At 27.1% G+C, this 19,815-nt stretch overlaps 1 protein-coding gene across 17 annotated transcripts in view; it reads left to right on the top strand.

Annotated features, from left to right (window-relative positions):
• Positions 1 to 19,065, top strand: part of LOC139426129 (PH and SEC7 domain-containing protein 1) — a 166,549-nt gene extending 147,484 nt beyond the window's left edge. For 11 of the 17 annotated variants that reach the window (XM_087153069.1, XM_087153066.1, XM_087153068.1 and 8 more), the window contains 10 exons: positions 1,646 to 1,704; positions 2,784 to 2,855; positions 4,029 to 4,162; positions 4,905 to 4,992; positions 6,070 to 6,151; positions 6,624 to 6,694; positions 7,505 to 7,662; positions 12,087 to 12,234; positions 14,379 to 14,522; positions 17,000 to 19,065. In XM_087153069.1, the coding sequence (XP_087009195.1) occupies positions 1,646 to 1,704; positions 2,784 to 2,855; positions 4,029 to 4,162; positions 4,905 to 4,992; positions 6,070 to 6,151; positions 6,624 to 6,694; positions 7,505 to 7,662; positions 12,087 to 12,234; positions 14,379 to 14,522; positions 17,000 to 17,242 (1,199 nt within the window). In that variant the 3' untranslated portion in view covers positions 17,243 to 19,065. The remainder of the gene's footprint in view (positions 1 to 1,645; positions 1,705 to 2,783; positions 2,856 to 4,028; positions 4,163 to 4,904; positions 4,993 to 6,069; positions 6,152 to 6,623; positions 6,695 to 7,504; positions 7,663 to 12,086; positions 12,235 to 14,378; positions 14,523 to 16,999) is intronic. The other 6 variants (XM_087153071.1, XM_087153072.1, XM_087153070.1 and 3 more) reach the window with 1 other exon arrangement.
• The last annotated feature ends 750 nt before the right edge of the window (positions 19,066 to 19,815 follow it).

Here is a 19,815-nt window from a genome sequence, read left to right as displayed (position 1 = left end):
GAATAAATAAATAAAATGGTTTGATGAAATAATTTAATAAACGATATTTAAATTTGTTGTGATATGAAGCCCATTAAGCTTCAGATTGATGGGTATAAGAAGCTTGTCTGGGAAGTAAAGGCGGGTAGTGCACACACACATTGTGCTAACCATATTGCCTCCATCATGCCGTTGGCAGATCCTAACTAAGGCAGGGGCATATGGGGTCCCTGTCCCCAAATAGGAGGGGCCCCCAAATCGAATCGAAATCTTATTTCCTTCATTATTGAACTTTTATTAAACAAAATATCAGTACAGTGTAAAGTTTTATGTTTGCTTCTTCATTAATCTATCATATGAACACAAAAAATCTATGTTTCGTAAATCCATGGTTTTCTATTGTGAAATTCAGCTAAATTTTCGCAATTTGGCCTATTTAAAGCCTGTATTTTTGCGTACTCCAAAATGTGATATGTTTACAAAAATGCAGCTTTTTCATTGACTTAATTGAGCTATCGTAATTGCGAAAATATAGCTGAATTCTGCCCTCATGTCAGCAAGGGTATGAATTTTTCGCAGCTAGATGGCAAAGTTAACAATCAGAAAACTGCATTTCGGAAACTGCTTTCTCATAATGGACATAGAATTCTCAGAAAATCAATAAAATGAACAGAACGATATTTTGTCTGATGATTGGAGGGGGAGGGGAGGACTTTATAGCTATTTTAGGTTTTAGTCCATTTTCTTATTATATATCTATAATGAGGTGAAGAATTTAAATATCTTCATAAAGTTCAGTTCTTCATTACAGAAGCTAAACAGAGGGGGCCCCTAAAAAAGTTTTTTTGCCACGGACTCCAATTAGGCTAAGTCGGGCCCTGACCGTTGGTCACAAAACTTTGAAGCCTTAACTTCTATGACCCTACTAGCTCATGATGGGCTGTTGCAGGAATGCTTTTATAAGCAACTAAGAGTTGCAAAATAACCTAAAAACATAGATTTATTTTATATTTGAAAAATTTAATCAATTGAAGTTTTCACTCAAAGGTTTTTGCCGTTTAACCTAGTTGTTTTCCTCCTTGACAAACCACTTTCTTCGCTTGTTTTCTTCTTCTTTTTCCCCCCATTGGAAATGCAGTCCGTAGAGGTCCAAATTTCATTTATATTAACTTTAAGCTATCAGAGGGGTAAAATTGTTTGGTTTTAATTATCCCTTATCAAATCTTTCCCCCCCACTTATTTGTATATGTAAGATACTGTTTTCTTGACCTGAAAACAGCACATTTTTAAACTATCTAATTTGTTTTATATTTGTTTGTAATTATTAAATAGAAATGAGAAGTAAAGGTGCATATTCTCTCTGTATATTTTGTAGAAGATAGAGTTTCATAATCTTTTGTTCGAGAAAATGTTTGTTATTAAAGAATGGCTATGGTAACCCACCAAAAGTGAGTTTACCATAGCAATAAAGAAAGAAAGGAACAGTGGTTGAAGATGAAGAAAATATAGGCAAAGAACTGGCCAATTTTGATTAAAAAAAAACCCATTTAAATTAAACCAGAATCTATTTAAGAAATTAGTTAAAATAGAATTAATGTATATTAGTTTAATTGAAACAAAACTTATGAAGTTTAATGGAAACCTATCTTATGTTTTTATTATTTAGATGCTGTTCATACTCTCACTTGTGCCCTAATGCTCCTAAATACCGACTTACATGGAGAGGTAACTTTTACTTGTACTACATCACTTTTTTACTTTAAATGAAAAGAGATTTACTGTTACATTTTATTGGTATTTATTTTGTACAATCGACAATTCATTTTAAATTAAGGAATTCATTTTTTTACATAATATATTGTACACAAATTTTAAGTTTTACACATGAATAAATTATTAACTTTTTGAATTCGGTACAAAGTGCATTGAACCAGGGATCGTAATGCTGGAATACGCCACCCAGGGAGAAGACTAGTTCCATGTCTTGACCTTTTACCCTTCTCTCCTCAATTGTACTGGAATGTACTATGCTATTTTTCCCTTTCTTAATATTTTTTGCATTGAACTGTCAAAAATATTTTTTAAAATTTCGACGACCCTTTAATTTAGAATTGAGTTTAAAATAGTTTTCAGTTTCATATAGTTTCACTACTATAAGTTTTTAATCTAATTGAAAATCAAGACATAAACTAACATACTACCTTCTGCAATGAATCTCCACACGCTAATAGTGAAACACATGCGAAGTGTTGCCATAGGTAGAGAGTTCTACTCTCCGCCACCTGTAGGTCATTTCGATCGCCAATTACACGTCTTACATAATTGCTGGATTTATGTAGCATTAGCAAATGAAGTACTTTTTTTTTCTTTTTTGGTTGAATAAAAATTTCCAGAAAACATTTTTACTTGTCTTATTGTTTGATAGAGAATTTAAATGATTAATACATTGTGATAATTAATCACATAAGGTCACGAAACATAACGAATTAATCGCAAAATGTAACGAAAAATATTTTATTTTTTAAATGCTTTTTCTTTCTAAAATGTTTTTTTTTTTTTTTTTTTTTTGTAATTGAATCGTTAATATTTTTCCATTGAGAATTTTCTAATTTTAGTTATTCCTAAATATTTCTTTATTACGATAACCAAAATAGTAAATTATTTGTTATTCAAGGGTAATTTGGCAAATACGATAAGTTAAATAAATTTAGCTTAGTATCTTTTACTATTCATAATTACAAATTTAAGGAGAAATTACATTAATTAATAACTACATAATTATAAACTGTATTTCGTTTTAGCAGAAAAGAAACTCTCTCGTATCTGATTTCTTTGTAACTCTTTCAAATTTAGCTTGCATCTATAAAAAAAGAAAAGTAAGGGTAATAAATATGTATTTCATTTATTTTCTTATAAATTGCTTTACATTAATTTTACATTAAGTTAATTCCTATAAATCTGTTTCTAAAGAGTCCCTAATGGAGGTTATAAGACTTTAAAAAAATTTAAATTTTAAGTTTCAAACTAAAACCCTAAATGCAATAAAAGTCATTAGTGTCATTTAAAATAGTGTAGGAATGATATGGCTGTAACAAAATTTTAATCACTGTAACAAAACAAAACAAAAAATTGAAACTTTCCCTTTAATATTAAATGTGAATTACTACTTCATACAATTTTTTTGGTTCAAAATGTACGTCACAATTTAAAACAGTCAATTATTAAGGTGTCCACCAAACTCTGAGAAGTTCGGGAATTTTTTCTGTCTGACAAAAAATCAGGAAATGTTAGAGAATTTAATCAAAATACCCGAAAAATCGAGGAAAATAAATTAATTTGAGTTTGAGTTGATTAATTTGAGTCTAATATTTTTTCCAAAAAAATTGGTTTCCTAAGATATTTATTATTATCATTTTTAAAAAAAATTCTAATAGCAAGTGTAAGTGATATGTTTTATGCATAAGAATAAAATAAAATTGAAAATTTAATAACAAATTTAATGTTCCTACTTTATAAGAGCAGGGAAGTTTGATAAAATCAGCCTGAAAAAATTAGGGAATTATTTTACTGAGTGTTTGTTGCCCCCTTGTAAAGCAATCCCACTGTTATATTTTAAATTCACAATATTTACTTTACATGCACGAATTTTTTTATTAGTTTTAGCAAATCCATCAATTTAATATTTTCACTATATGTTTTTTTAAATTTTGTTGTCTTCACATTGCAATTGAGTTATTGTTTGATTTTTTATTTATTTATTTGTAGAAATGTTTTTGATTTTTTGTTTGCATTCGAAAGCTCATAATTTCTTTGATTTAGATTTGCCTGTTGATTATCTTTGTTTTAAAGACTAATGGAAACCAATGCTTGTTAATAGTGCAAAGAGTTTGTTAATAATTACAAAGAGGGCACATTTATTATACAATAAAACATTAATAATTTTTCAGAATGATGGAGGATAACACTAGCTTGCTTATTGAATACTTTTCACTTTGAGAAACTTGTTTTTACAATACTTCAATTGTTTTCAATTTGTTTCTTATTTCCAGAATGTGGGTCGAAGAATGACTTGTGCTGAATTTGTCGAAAATTTATCGGAGTTGAATGAGGGTGAAAATTTTAACAAAGAGGTCTTGAAAGCTTTATATCACTCTATCAAATCAGCACCTTTGGAATGGGCAGTGTAAGTATAGTTACTTATCACATAAGTAAGTTACTTATCACAGTGTAAGTAAGTTACTTATCACAGTGTAAGTAAGTTACTTATCACAGTGTAAGTAAGTTACTTATCACATTGCACTTAGTTTTTATTTTGATGAAAGCTTATAGTTATAAAATGACTTCACTTTCATTCCTTTCTAATTTTGTTAGTAGTATTTCATGGAAACAAAATTAAGAGGAAAATTTTGTTTTGCTTCTGGTTATTTTTCTTTTTCTAATTATTTATATTCTTTTTTTTTTTGATTCTCAGACAATATTTATTTATTATTAATAAAGTTTTATTTAATGTAAATAAATTGTGATTTTTATACCATCTGACATTTTATATGTAATAAATCCTAGATTTAAAATCATGGGTACTTACTAACAAAATATTATAGTGTTAATCCTTGAGATTTTTCTATTCAAAATTTTGTAATGTTTGTTGAAAGTGTTATAATATTTTGGACTCCCAAATTTTCTTTTGCAATAACTTGGTTTCAAAAAATAATTGTAATCACGCTAAAGTACTAGTTAAAATTGTTATGAATTATTACTGATAAGTTAATTAGTTATCTTTTGCTTTTCTGTTTTATGGTAGATGCATAGTTTAAAATGCTAGCTATACTAACTAGCATTTTAAGAGATTTTAGGCATGTTAGTTTTGTATAATTTTTTTAAAAATGTACTAATAAAAATTTGCTAAATACCTATTTTTTTGTTAGTGACGATGAAGAAGAAGCAACTACGAACGAGGATCATCCAACTGCTCCAGATCCTAAAAATTTTATCGGTCACAACCCATTTCTTGAGGTAATATGTAAAATCTGAAAAACTTATATTTTAAATTTTTTTATTTAATTTTAATTTTTAAAAAAAGTCATGCCCCCTTTTTTTAAATATATTTTTTCACGGTATATGTTTTTTTTAAACTCAGTTTATATTTAAATGTGAAGATTTAAAAAATATTACCTTGAGAAATATATAATATATACTATAAATTTAATTTATCGGCATGACTTTTACTATTTTTTTTTTACAAAATTAATTTTTGTTTACAAAGTGAAATGTCAGTAATTTTAGCAAGCTTCTTTTATTTTTAATATTTTTTTGCTTTGTAAAATATACCTTATTCTTACTATTTCAAGGTAAGTAAAGCTATCATTCTAAATGGCCAAATTCGAAATTGTTCATTCCAGAACATAAAGCAAACATCAATCATCATTCAAACATTATTCTGTAAATTCTAAATGATTGTTCTATAATAGTTTTAAGCAGTTCTAATAGAACTAAAAATTTGCCTCTTGACTGCTAGTCAAATATATACTAAAAGGTTTATAATAAGACAAAAGGAATGAGGCAATCCTCTCATATATCAGGGTGCTGGTTAAAACTTGAGTCAGTTGAAATTATCAAAAAATTAAGACTATTTTGCTAAAAAAATAGAAAACTGGTTACCATTTACTGTTTTTATATTCGCTAAAAACTAAAATATGTGTGATCTTATTTCCAGATTAACTTCATCCTTTAAGCAATTGTTTTTATTGCAATTGTAGATCAAATGTATTATTATATTATTTAGCATATTTTTTATCAGATTGCTTTTCTATATATATTAGTATCATATTGTTAATCTATATATAATTTTTGAATTAAGGGTTTTGTAATTGCTTTCAAAGGGTAAGAAAGTTTTATGGACAGTAATTATAGTTATTTTTTGTTTGTTTGGCTTTTTAATATTAAATTAACCATTTATTAAAGAAGACCTTATTGTACTTGAGAGATCTTGTTAAATACATGAGTTTAACTGTGGTTTAAAAAAATTTCGTACGTTTTATATTTGCTGTAAAATTTTTTCTTTTTTCTAACTATAAATTCTCTTTATTGTAGGTGCCAAACCCAAACTATGCCACTGAATATAAAAAAGGTTATGTAATGAGGAAATGTTGTATTGATCCTAATGGGAAGAAAAGTTAGTATAGCTTTATTCAGTGATGCCAACTGCTCCGAATTCGGTAGAGAATAACAAACTGAATTTCGCCTCTTAAGGATTAATTTTGCCAACTTTTTAAAAGGCTCATCATGGTTTAACTGCAACAAATTGACATATCACGTAAATCTTTAAATTATTTAGAAGTAGTGGTGAGTAGAACCCTATAAATTGAATTTACTAAATCATGAATCGTACATTAAAATACAGAATCGTACGAAGAGGTAATACGTAAAAGAAGAATCGTACATTCGAAAATATTTATCCGCTTCCCGGAGCATGTTGGCATCTTTGCTTTATTATTTGATAAAATGTTTTTCCCTTTGTCAATTATTGTAATTGATACAAGGCAGTTATCAATATTAGTTTTTTATAAATATTTTCACTCTGAAAATATAATTTGCGTTCAAGATAATAACAGATGTTAACTATAACAAAATTTATTTCTCAACAGCTCCTATGGGCAAACGAGGATGGAAAATGTTTTATGCTGATTTAAGAGACTTAGTTTTATATCTTCATAAAGTAAGACATTTTAAACTTGTTTTATGGAATTTAATTTTGATTAGAGAAACATGTTTTAAGTTAATGTTATAGTTTTATTAATAAATAAGTTTTTTGATTTTACTTTTTATCTATTAATTACTGGTTTTAAATTACATCATTGTTTCATTGATAAATAAAATTTATGATTTTAATTTTTAGCTGTTAATTACTGGTTCTAAAATTTGCGATAATAAATAATGTCTGAAAATATAATTTATATACAATATACAAACTTTGACAAATAATTTATTTGATTGAAACATTTAGCTCTAATTGCCAGGTGTAAATTATACCATAAGTTTCATTCGCAACTAAATTTTCGAACTTCAACTTTTAGCAATTAATTACTGGTTTTAAACTATATCATACTTTCAATGGAAATAAATTTACTGATTTCAATTTTTAGCTATAATTGCCGATTGTAAACTATACCATAGTTTCATTGACAAAAAAATTTTCCGATTTTGATTTTTGACTATTAATTATTGATTTTTAATTATATTTTAGTTTTATCGACATATAAATTTCCTCGCCACGGTTTTTAGCTGTAAAAAGCTTGCTGAACTGAACTGGTTTTAAATTAAATCATACTTTCATTGACAATTAAATTTCTAATATATAGCTAGTACTTACTAATTTTAAATTATACCATAGTTTCAGGGGCAAATAATTTTTCAGATTTCAATTTTTAGCTAATTATGATTGGTTTTAAATTTTTAGATATTTCTATTTTATCACCTGTAATTGCATTTTCACTGTAAAATTCTAATTATTTTATTATATCTTAAGGATGAAAATGGTTTTAGAAAAAATCAGCTGTATGACAGCCTTCATAATTCTATCAGGATTCACCATGCTTTAGCTACTAGAGCCACTGATTATACTAAGAAACAACATGTTTTCAGGCTAGAAACTGCCGATGAAGCTGTTTATCTTTTCCAAACAAGGTAATAATTTTTTTTTTGAAATGTATACGAATTTCACACAATTTAACTCTGTATTTTCAATATGTATTCCAAATTGGTCAGTCTTATTAATTAAAATAGAATTTTTTTGTAGAAGTTCTATTGAAATGTTACTATTGTAAATTGCAGATGTGGTTCATACTGTTCCTTTCCTTTAAAAAATTCCTAAAATCAGTTTAAATTCCATCTTGGAAATTCATTTGGAGTTCAACAATAAAAATTCTCATTAAAAAAATAGTCTTTTTTTTCTGCATTCTTTTTCATTATTTTTCATTTTACATTACTATTTTAAGTGAATATAACATTTACCCCCTTATTCAGTAACCAGAATTACTGATAATCTATCTAATAGTGTGATTTTTTGAAATTGTGAAACATAGAAACCAATTTAAAAAGAAAGAAATATTCATTTGCTAAGTTGCATTTTAAATACTTTTAAAACGAATTTCAATTCTTAAACTAAAAGATTATCTTGCTCTAAAAAAATTTGTATCCATAGTAGTTTAACCTTACAATGTATAGGTTCTTATTTCTTTATGTTTATTTTGAACTTTTCAATCTCCTTATATCGTATTCGTAAAGTCCTGATACCATTATTATCCATTTAAATATTTATTGATTTTATATTAGTTTTTGAATAAATTGGTTTTAACGTATCATTTTCTGAATTAATTACTACAACTATGTGAAAAAAAATGGCTTAATTGCCAGTTTTAAATACATAGTTATTTTTTATACATTTTCAAAATTTTTTTGATGTAAGTCCATTTTATATTTTCAGAAGAAGTTTTATACTTAATTGTATATGATATAAGGTATGTGTATAAGTTTCTAGCAATACTATTAAGTCCTTTAATTTTTATAAAAAAAAAATTAATGCCTGCGTCATAGAATACTGCAGAATCTTTAAGACTATTTTTTTTTAAAAATCTTTATTTCTTTTAAATCATATTCAATTGTATACAAGATTAATTCATTCATGTGGTTGAGAGTAGTTATTAGAATTTGTGAAATATAATCTCTAATATGGAAGAGATGCTATTCACTACTGTCAGCTTATTATTCATAGAAGATAGCAACTTTGCTTGTCTAAATTACACAATAATATTTTGCAGATAAATTATTCCAAAAGCAATCTTTAGTTTTTGATAAAATTTCATGGGAACTCAGAGTATAAAATTTAATTTATGTTTTTGAAAAAACTGATTATTATAGACGAACCATTAATTGATATGCAATAGATTATTATAGATGAACCGTCATTCACTGCTATTTATTTTCAATAACAGTGCAATGCTGTTTTTTTTTCAGTTATTAGTGAAGTAAAATATATATCAATATGATGTGGAAGAAATTATGTTGTAGTTTTAAATAAGTTTATATGAATACACAGGACTTGAAATTTTATTAAGATTAATTGATTAATAAAGAGAAACAGCTTCTAACTGCTTTTAAATAATCATAAATTGCTGTTTTTTTTATCAAGTTAAAATCATAAAGTAAAATATGTAGCAACGTGAGCATCGAATAAAAAAGTTTTTTTAGAGTGTAAAATCCTATTATTATTTTTTTTCTTCATATTTTCATAAATCAAGGTAAACCGCCTTTCACTTCTATTTGCTTTTCAATAACTGTTGCTGCAATTCCTGGTTAGCTGTGAATGAAGATATTTATCAACATGTGTAGAGGAAATTAGTTTTAATGTATTTAATAAGCTTTTATGAATATTCAGGATTTGAAATTCTATCTAATGTAATTGATGGATAAATGGGAACTATTTTCACTTCTATTTTCTTTTTGATAATCATACATTCTGGTTTTGTTGCAGATTTTTCATGAAGAAAAATGTGTAGAAACATTGAAAAAAAATCATGTAGTTTTTCTTGAGGTCAAAACCTCAGTTCTTTTCATATGGTTGATTACTTAAGATGGATTGCTATATACTTCAGCCTGATTTTTTATAGGCATCTGTTGCTAAATTTGTCTGGATAATTATAAAATTAAATCTGTACAAAACAAAAGTTCATAAGAGGGAATAGAGAGCACTTGCATCTCAATGAAGTGATCAAAGTTCCAATTCAAGTGATGGCTGGTTGATACAAATTCTGTTCCCGGCTCGCATTATTGTAAAATGTTCTTAGTGGTAAACAGATCATGATTTAGAAACCCGTTGCTGCCAGGCTAACAGTGGATAATTTTCATGGTTTTCCACTCCATGTAATGCAAATGCGAGTTAGTTAGTTAGTTTGTCCCAATGCTTAATCTAATTTGACATCTGTTTCAGCAAGACTTAGAACCAATCATTTCAGAGGTATAAAGATTCTCCTGGGCATGACTAGGATATATGTTCCCTGCAGAAACTGCCCAGATGTCATGTTAACACCGAGACACATTTTCGAGTCCCCAGCACTCGCACCACATTTTCTGAAATTGGGAATGGTGCCACTTGAGGACAACCTGAGATCTGTTCTCTGTAGTCAAGACGCACCGAAGTAGGCGGCCGCAATTGTACAGACTTTTGATGTTCTTTGAAAATCCATGGACATGAGAACAATAAGAATGCTTAATCTGGGAGTTCCCTTGTCTTCTGGGTTTGTTTCAAAATCACAGGGCATAAGAGTTGAACATTAATAGTTATAAACTCAAAATTAAGTTGACTGTTAAACTCCGGTTTAAAAAGAAAATAAGTTCATTGGAAAGTTAAGGATTTAAAATTAAGATGGTGATAGTAGATTAATAGAGGTTATTTGCTATTCTGTCACTATTTGCTTTGCAGTGTTAGTAGGTTAAAATAGTTTTGATAAAATATAGACATCTTCTTTTTAAGGGGTACAATAAATAGCATGAACTTAAAGGGGCACAAAACTTTTTTTTATAATGAAAGTAGTTTATGCTATCAGTTTAAATTTTTTTTTTACATCAAAATTGCATAATACATTAACATTTTGTTTATTCAATACATAACATTTCCTATGCATAAATTCCTTTTGTAATTTTTAAAAATATTTTGTTTCTATCGTTAAAAGTGTTTTTATTTTTTGCCCTATATTCAACTGTATAATTTTGATACTTTCATATGAAATATTTTGAAAGTTTTAAAATTTCTTTTATTTGTAAGTAAAAAGAAACAACAAAATATTTTAGTCTAGGTGCAGCTCCAAAAGTGTACCATTTTCTACCTCATTTTATGCCTCATTTTATGTTGCAAAGAAAGTAAAGATAACTTCTTCTAAAATAAACAGCAATTACTTCCCGAATCTGTTGTGTAATAGTATGCATTCTAAAATTCTTTTATTTGTCAACAACATCCAGATAATTTAACTGAACTTGCTATCAATATCAAAAACAAAAAACCATCCACAATTTCTTCAATTGAAAAAAAAAGAAGAAAAAGATAGTTGTTGTATTTAAGTCATTGAAAAAAATATTTATAAATCTCTTCTTTGTCCTTAGAGAAGGGTGAATTTGGATATCAATTTCTCAGAATGATCTAGGAGAGTAAAAAATTACTCCCATTGAATTAAGAGCTATGAGATATTTTTCCGGGGAGATAAATTATCTCTGGTAACCACTCCCCCCGGAAATAAAGTAAACATTCTCCTCATATTCAAATTACAAAAAGATTGTTCCTTAATGAGAAATCTGGATCAGGATTGATACAATTTTTCTTCATCATTTGACAGCTATAATGCTGAAATGATCAACTCAATAACCAAGTTTATAGAACATTTTTAGCAATAACTATTCCTATTGATGTAGAATTCTTAACCATCATCAGTTTTCTCACTTATTGGAATAAAAATAATGAAAATAGCCAAGTATATGGAATATTTTTCAGAAATATCTCTTCTTATTGAACTAGAATTATAATCATCAGAATTTATACTTATTGGAATGTAAATAGCCAAGTAATATGGAATATTTTTCAGAAATATCTCCTCTTATTGAACTAAAATTATTAATCAACAGAATTTATACTTATTGGTATGAAAATAGCCAAGTAATATGGAATATTTTTCAGAAATATCTGTTCTTATTGAACTAGAATTATAATCAACAGAATAACAAAGTGTATAGAATATTCTTCAGAAATATCTATTGCCATTGATATAGAATTGTTAAGCATTAGTTTTTTTACTTATTGGAATGAAACTGAAAAAAAATTTCTGTTCATAGTAAAAGCATAGCTTTTTGCAAGTTTAGTGAAATTTGAGTTCATCTTAAATGATATTTCATCTTAAGATAAGTATGTTCTCTTTGTAAAGACTTCTCCATTCTCTGAGGTAATTTAAGAGAGCTAAAAAAGTTAATATTTAAAGAATTTCATGTCGAGCATATACACATTATTGAGATTTGTTTCGATGTGTAGAAACCAAAGCATCGTACAAACTGTGTTTTAATTTCAGTGACTCAAAAGAACTCCAGAGTTGGATTGATACAATAAATTATGTGGCTGCCTGCTTATCTGCACCTTCTCTTGCTGCAGCAGTTGGGTCTGCTCAAAAGAAATTCCAGAGACCTTTATTGCCTGTTGCACCCACAAAACTCACTTTTGTAAGTATCAACACACTTACTTCTTTCACATCTCTTCTTTTTAATAAGGCTTATAATTTATATATATATATATAATTGAAATGCTTAGAATGGGAGTCAGATTTTGTTCTTTCACTCTTAATTAATGATGTTCTCATTCTCATGAATTTTTGGTGTATGAAGAATTTAACTTCGGAACTAACATGAATGTGTAATAATTTTATTTATTTTTCTTATATTTTAGAATGGGTTAATTTTTTATTCTAAGCATAAAGTTTTTTAAAACAAAATTTCTATGCTCAAAAGAATTACCAGTTTGTAAGGGACCCCCTCCTCAAACGGTTCAAAAAGTCAACTTATACATGGGTAAATATGGTAAATTATTGTAAAATGAAATATTTATTAATTTTTATTGGTGTTTTTGTTTCGATTGCCTACTTGCTATGCCAGCAAGCCTGCTTGGTGAAACCAAGCGATTTAAGGCAGAGGGTGCGTTTCTTGTTTTTGCGTGGCTCTGTACATGGCCAAGAATAGGAGTTCAGCCACACACATATCACAGCCTCTTTTGCAAGGTAGACCCATTCATTCAATCACAGATCATAATTTTGACTTGAACCAAACAACGATCAATCTCCAATATTATACCCTCAGAGGTATTGATTCGTTATAGAAATTTTGAGAATTTAATTTTGTGATCCCAACAGACTTAACGTGCACCAGTTACCATTTAATACAAAGGGATTCTTCGGCTGGCTAGATTCGAACTCCCATTCTCATGAACACGAGACCAATGCTTTACCAACCAGGCTATCCCTGCCATTTTTGATTGGTAGTTTTTTTTTTAACCCTATGTTACCTTTCCTTTTAATGGGTAAAATTAAGTAGAAAAGTAAAGTAAGTTGTTAAGTTGTAAGTTGCTGTTAGTAAGTTGTTAAGTAAGTAGCAAAATGTATTAAAGTAATTGAAGTTCACTAATAAAAAAATATTTCTTAAAACAATATTTTTGTTTATAATTTAATTTTTGAAATAACATATTTAATTATAAAAATGTAAGCAATGTTTAAATCTTAGATTTTCACTTTTAATGAAATACATTTAGTAGGAATGTTGACATACAAAGATTATTTATTTGTCTGTAAATAACTATTTAAGCTGTTGTTTTAGTTAAATCCAAATTCACTTTTCTGGTTTGTTAGAGCACTTGTCTTATTTTTGGTAATTATTAAAATCTACTTAGGATACATCAAAAGTGAACACTTTTCCCCACTTTACATTGTTTAGTTTTTTGCCATTATTTATTAGAAAATTAAAATGGATTCAGTGTTTCTTTTAAGTGTATATCATACTTTATTTATTGGTTATAAATTCACTATTTGTCATCAAGTTCTATCAGAGAACAATAATGGTTTGTGAACAATAATAATTCTGAAATTATCCGTAAATAACAATACTTTTTATTTTGATTACACATTAACACATTTGTTAGTTAAATTTAAACTAAAATTGTTATCAATGTCAAACTCAGATTTCCCCATCAATATTATGAATCATCAGATAAGTAACCTCTTAAATCGCATAAAGTTTCAATGTTGTATACTAAATTTTTCTCTAAATATACATATTACATGATATTTTTCTGTAAATTATTAGTGCATTCAAAAAATGCTTTAAAAAAGCTTTTTTCCTTTGTATATATTTACAAAATGAATTATCTGTGCTGTACTGTAAATCATTTGTTTTCTCCTCATTGTTAAAATATTGTTAAAAAGAGAAGAAATTAAACTAAAGTGTAGTTTGGAACATTTTCTAGCATATTGATTATTTTTTGAACTATAAAATTTTGTTACTTGCACAACGTGCAAAGATTTGTTAATAAAACAGTTTCACAATATGCTTTTTTTGGCTAAAATCAATTATTTTTCAATATTTCATTAAATTTAATGTTTTAAAAATTTTGTGCAAATATGCAATTTTCTGCCATCATTGCGGGATCTATAACATCCATATAAATGGATTTATTAGGAACTTAATTCCATAAATAAATTATATTGTGTATCTTAACTTTGGTTTTGTTTCCCATAGTGATGTGCTCTTGTTTGGCATTTTAAATATTCTTGATATAATTTTTTTGAATAATATAGCATATAATTCTGCTTTTCTTGTAGAAAGAACAATTTTTAGAATTGGAAAGTAAGGTGATGAAGTTGGAAAAAGAAATCGAAGAGCATCTCTCTCATCCTCCGGAAAGGAACGCCAAATCAAGGAATGTTAAGGAATATGTTGAGAAAGAGAACTTTCTTCAATATGAAGTAAATTCTGTTAATTATTTAATTTTAAGGGTTTTTGCACTATGCAGTAAAAACTTTATATGATGAGTATGGCATAGTATACAAAAATTATATATTTATATGTGCTAAAAATTACTAGCCTTCTGTTATTCTGACAAAAAACTTTAGAAAAAAATATTTTTCTGCTATGTAACAATATTATATGAGAAAGGTTTAAATGGGAGAAATTTATTTCGAGTATCAGTATACAAAAGGGAGAAATGAACGGCATTCAGTTCGTATTATTTTAACCCCTTATTTTTTAAAAAGCAATGTTTCGTTGACCACAAGCTAAGTTATTTTATTCCTAGAAACAAAAAAGTTTTTTAAATATTCCACTATCTTTTATAAATTCTAATGCACGTTTTAAAAAAAAAAGCTTTTTTCATTCCATATATTTATCATGCCACCTAATTTACTGACTTAACAACTTACTATTAAAATCAACATTCACTATTAATGACATCAAAAGATATTACACTTCATTCCTTTTTCTTCGTGTAAAAACTTGTCCTAACTTGGAAATTTGTTCAGAAATTCCTGCCATAGACATTTCTACAATTTGTAGGCAAAAGTAGTCTACTCTAGATATGTATTATAAATCGAAATAGTTGTTCAAGATAAAAGAACAATGAAGAAAAATTTATCTATTTCATTTTTTAGTCTTTTTTTGTTACTATTTTAACATTAAATATGGTTATTCGCTTATAACGTCAATTTCATATATTATGTATTGTTATTATAATGGACTTTTGCTGTTTATGGTATTTAGGTGCTGGAATCACTGCTATCAAAAAGATTCTTTCACTTCTTATCCATTTTAGTTAAGTGAAATTTAGAATAGAAAAATAAACTTCAAACTAGAGATTATGATTGTAAATTACGATAATTTTGCATCACTCAAATCCCTTGTTGGAAATATGCATCTAGATGTGTATTGGGAAATTCTATCTCCAACTTTGTGCTTTGTTTGTTTGATGAAACTTTTCATATTTTTACATAAAAGTAGAAATTTAATAGAAGCTGTAATTGAAGTATTCTGTGTATTTAATATTTTTAATGGATGCAAACTGTTTGTTTGTGTCATTTATTGAGAACACATTGCTCATGGGCTGCAATAGCACAACTCAAAAAATCATGTTTTGAAATTAGTGTGTTTAAAGTTTTCATTGCTAAGGAAAGTGCATAAGAAATGCTCTCGTTTGCTTAAACGAAGATTACCTTCAAGTTGAATTATGCGTTGTGTTAGTATTGCTACTGAAAAGAATGTGTATTTTCATATTTACACCTGTTCTTAGTCCAAAGCGCGTGTTTTCATAGTGGTGCCTATATTGCAGCCTATGAGCGACGTGCCTTACATACACTACATTCATTTCATTATGTGTCACAAATGTCATACATTTGTTTACATTTTACATGATATGTGTGGTGTTCAAATTCAAATGCATGCTAAACACTCCGAACATTAGTCAGAGCTAATGATCTGCAGAGTTTTCTAAATATTAAGCTGATTGTCTCCTAGAAGTTTGCTTCCTCTCCAGAAATTGCGCATAGGGAGGAACGCTTTTTTATAGAGGATTTAATGTTTGGTGAAATTAGTAATTTGAGAAAAGTATTGTATTTGATTAAAATGGATAGTTTGACCGATTCTTTTAACAAGCATATCTTGTAAGTTATGTTTAAGAAGTATAGGATTTGCATACATTATTTCAAGTGTATAGTACAGTACATAAAATATTTTCTGTTTTCAATTTAAAACTTCAAGAACTACAAGTTATAGTTAAATATACTTTTGTAACATACTGAAATACTGTGGAATGTATCTTGTACAAACGAAATTTTTCTAATATCTTAACTTTTAAACGTAATAATTGATGTCTTATAAAAAGTATTATATGATTGTAATTAACATTTAGTATCCTACATATTACTTTAGTACCAAAGTTATACAGATAGAAATTTTTCGAATAACAATTTTAATCACATCATATTTAGTCATGTGCATGGAAAACAAGTTTCAGTAGCTAATCATTATACTTAGTATCATGATCTTGGAGAAATCGTTGTACTCAGTAGCTAATTATTATACTTAGTATCATGATCTTAGTATAATCATTGTTCTTAGTAGCTACTTATTAAACTTATCATTATGCTTCTTAAACAATGGACAATGTGGATAAAGCACAAATAAAGATACATAAATGAACCTACCATTGTTTTGGTTTTATAAACAAGAAACTTTTTCAGTGACTAAACACAAATAAATAAATAAATAATAATATTTATTTGATTTTCTTTATTCATATTTAAAGCACGAGGATTAATTTAGTTCACTAATCGTTATTCTAAGATTACAATTCCATATTTTTTTTGTAGTGTTAATCATACATAGAATTATTTGTTCCTGAAATAACTTTTCGTTTCTTATATTAGAAGATAATTCCAAAAATTTTTTACAGCTGAAACGTTACAGAACATACAAGTTTCTTTTGCGCTCCAAGATTACCCAGTTCCCAGAACTTGAACCTCCGCTTGTTCAAACATGCATAGGGGAGGTTGATGAAAACTTAGAGAAAAATGATCAAGCCCACAGTTCTACTCGAACAACAGCCAATTCCAATAATGTGAAACGTAGTTTGTCCGACAGATTCAGCTACAGAGCAGCAATATACAAGACAGGACCTTCAGATGATTGTGCATAACAAGCTATTTGTCTTCTTTTTTTTTTTTACACATTAAAAATGGTTTATAAATTATCTGGTGCTTAACTGCCAAACTCTCTGGCCAAATAAACTATCATCACAAGCCTAGAAGCAATGCTTAATAAGAATGGAAGTGCATTTGATGATTTTTCTTTTTCTGTAATGTGTATGCCATTTGTTCTATTTCTCATTGAAGAGGGTTCTGCCAATAAGAAGTTTCGATATCAAAACTCAGCAGGCTTGAGAAGATTTTGAGAATCAAATAATACAGATATAATTTTATTCTTTATATCACCGTTTTCTATTTGGAAGTAATAAGTAACTGGGTTGTACTGCAATAATTTTTTTATGTGTTTTTGATGATAGATTGTATAGATTTCAAAATTTCATTTTTTTTTTTCAATTTTAATTTTTTTAATATTTTTACTGTGTTGTAACTCAAATATCCTTAAAAGACAACTACTTTGTGTTAGGATATAATCCCAAAACAGTTGTTTGTTTTATAGATATTTGATAACTAAATGTTGTATTAAAAATTTCAAAAAACTGGCAAGTTTTTTTTTTTTTAAATTTTTAATTCCTTTTTTTTATCTGTTATATTTTCTAAACACATTACTGCAATATTCGTTACAGTTTTTTTTCCTATAAATAAAATATATCCAATTTATGTTATTAATTTTTGTAATTGGTATGAAAATTCACAAGAACTGATTGTTCAAAACATTTATTTCTTCTGTGACAGGTAATTTTGACTAACTTTGTTTTTAGTTTATTTCTTACTTTTTAATTTTAAAAATTATATAATTTTTCCTTTTTTTTGGTTGCTGAACTGAGATTTTATTAGATAAACGCAATATCAATTTTAATTCACTTTAACCCTTTCTGTAAAACAAGTTTTTAATTGGTTTATTTATTAGCAGATGGAGGCAAAATCAAAAATCAGGGGTGTAGTGTGTTATGTTTCTCTCAGCAATAATTTTACTTTTATTTATTGCTAAAAAATTGCTCTTGAAAGGCAGCTGTTTATAAATTCATAATTGGCCTTTTAATTTATTACCTCCGATAGAGATTGTGGCTGCTTTCCCTATTAAAAAACCACCCACTTTACCTTTTTTTTGCAATCGGGGTAAACTGTAGTAGTCAAGAAATTGTTGCATAAATTTGCACTAGAAGTGGGAAAAATTAGAGGGATTAATTATCCCTATATGTATGATTATCCTAGATAATGCTACATTAAGTTATTTTTTCGTTATTGTCATTTCATTTATCTTGGTTATTATTTTTATTTCATTTGATAAAACTCACTATTATTTAAAGTCAGCTGTTTTCTAATTAATAAGCATATTTATGAAGAAGACTGAAATATCGGAATTACGATTCATTTGCCATTCTTATGTGTAGAATTGTCACTATTTTTCTATTAAGATGTATGTGTTGATAGATTTTATTTTACTACTTCTTTTCCCCATAATTGCTGATAATATTTCTGTAAGTGTTTATATTTTTAAAAGTTGTATGTAATAGCTCTGAAATCAATTTATTATTATTCATTGAAATTTGAAAAGCATACTTAAAATATGTGTATAGTTTTAACTATATTTTTATTCTTAGAATAAGGAAGCTTTCTTCAATGAAATGTAGTATTTTAAGGATGCTAATTATGGAGAAATTCTTTCTAAAAATGATGTTGAAATAGACATAAATTTTTTAAAAGCAATAAAGGTCAAAGACAAATATGATAAAAAATTTAATGTTGTTCAAATGAAAGAAATATTTTTTGAATGTATCATACTGTGAAGAATTAAAGTTGTATGGTGAAATTAGTTACGTGTTTTACTTAAAATTAAATTTTCTTTAAAGTTGTTCTTTTTAGACCAATTTAGAATCTTGGATTTATAAAAAATTATGAAGCTTATTTTCTTCTCATAATTCTAATATGAAGACAAAAATCAATTTTTAAGTTTTTATTGAAGAAAAAAAAGAATTTTAGAATCTGATAGTTGAAAGTAATTTGTTAAACTTTTTGAAGATTTACCGGTTAATTTATTATTTGTAAGAAATTTTCCAAAACTAAAATTTTTTTTGCAGAAACTTATGAGTGAGTCAGTAAAAAACTAACTTTCTGCTTTTCAAGTTAGCATTAGTTTTTTTAAAAATCTATTATAATATTAATATAGAACAATGTGTACATTTGACTTTGTTTTTACTATGAATCGACTTGGAAATATTTGGTCTAAGTTCATTAGTGCTTGTTTGACGAAGTTTTTATGTTATTTTTGACAGTGGATTTTAACCCTTTGATGCAGATGGGCAAAAAATATATCTAGATATTTTTTAATTTTAAAAAACAGTCTAATAGTTACTAAGCAAAATTTGTTAATCTGAATTATACTTGTACTAAAATAGAAAATATGAAAAAAGTAGTTTGAATTTTTTTTTCCATTTATTTTCAAAAAATTATAAATACTGGATTTTGTAAATTAAAGAAATTTCAATGAGGAATAACGTTTTCTCTGAGATCTAAATGATGGGGAATTTGAAAAAGTATTTGGGTGAGCAGTGTTGGACGATTT

This window comes from Parasteatoda tepidariorum, chromosome 10 (genome assembly GCF_982258835.1).
Source record: "Parasteatoda tepidariorum strain Cologne lab strain chromosome 10, Ptep-v5.0, whole genome shotgun sequence".
Classification (NCBI taxonomy): domain Eukaryota; kingdom Metazoa; phylum Arthropoda; class Arachnida; order Araneae; family Theridiidae; genus Parasteatoda; species Parasteatoda tepidariorum.
The sequence above is the reverse complement of the archived record's forward strand: the minus strand, read 5'-3'. Positions and strand labels throughout refer to the sequence as shown.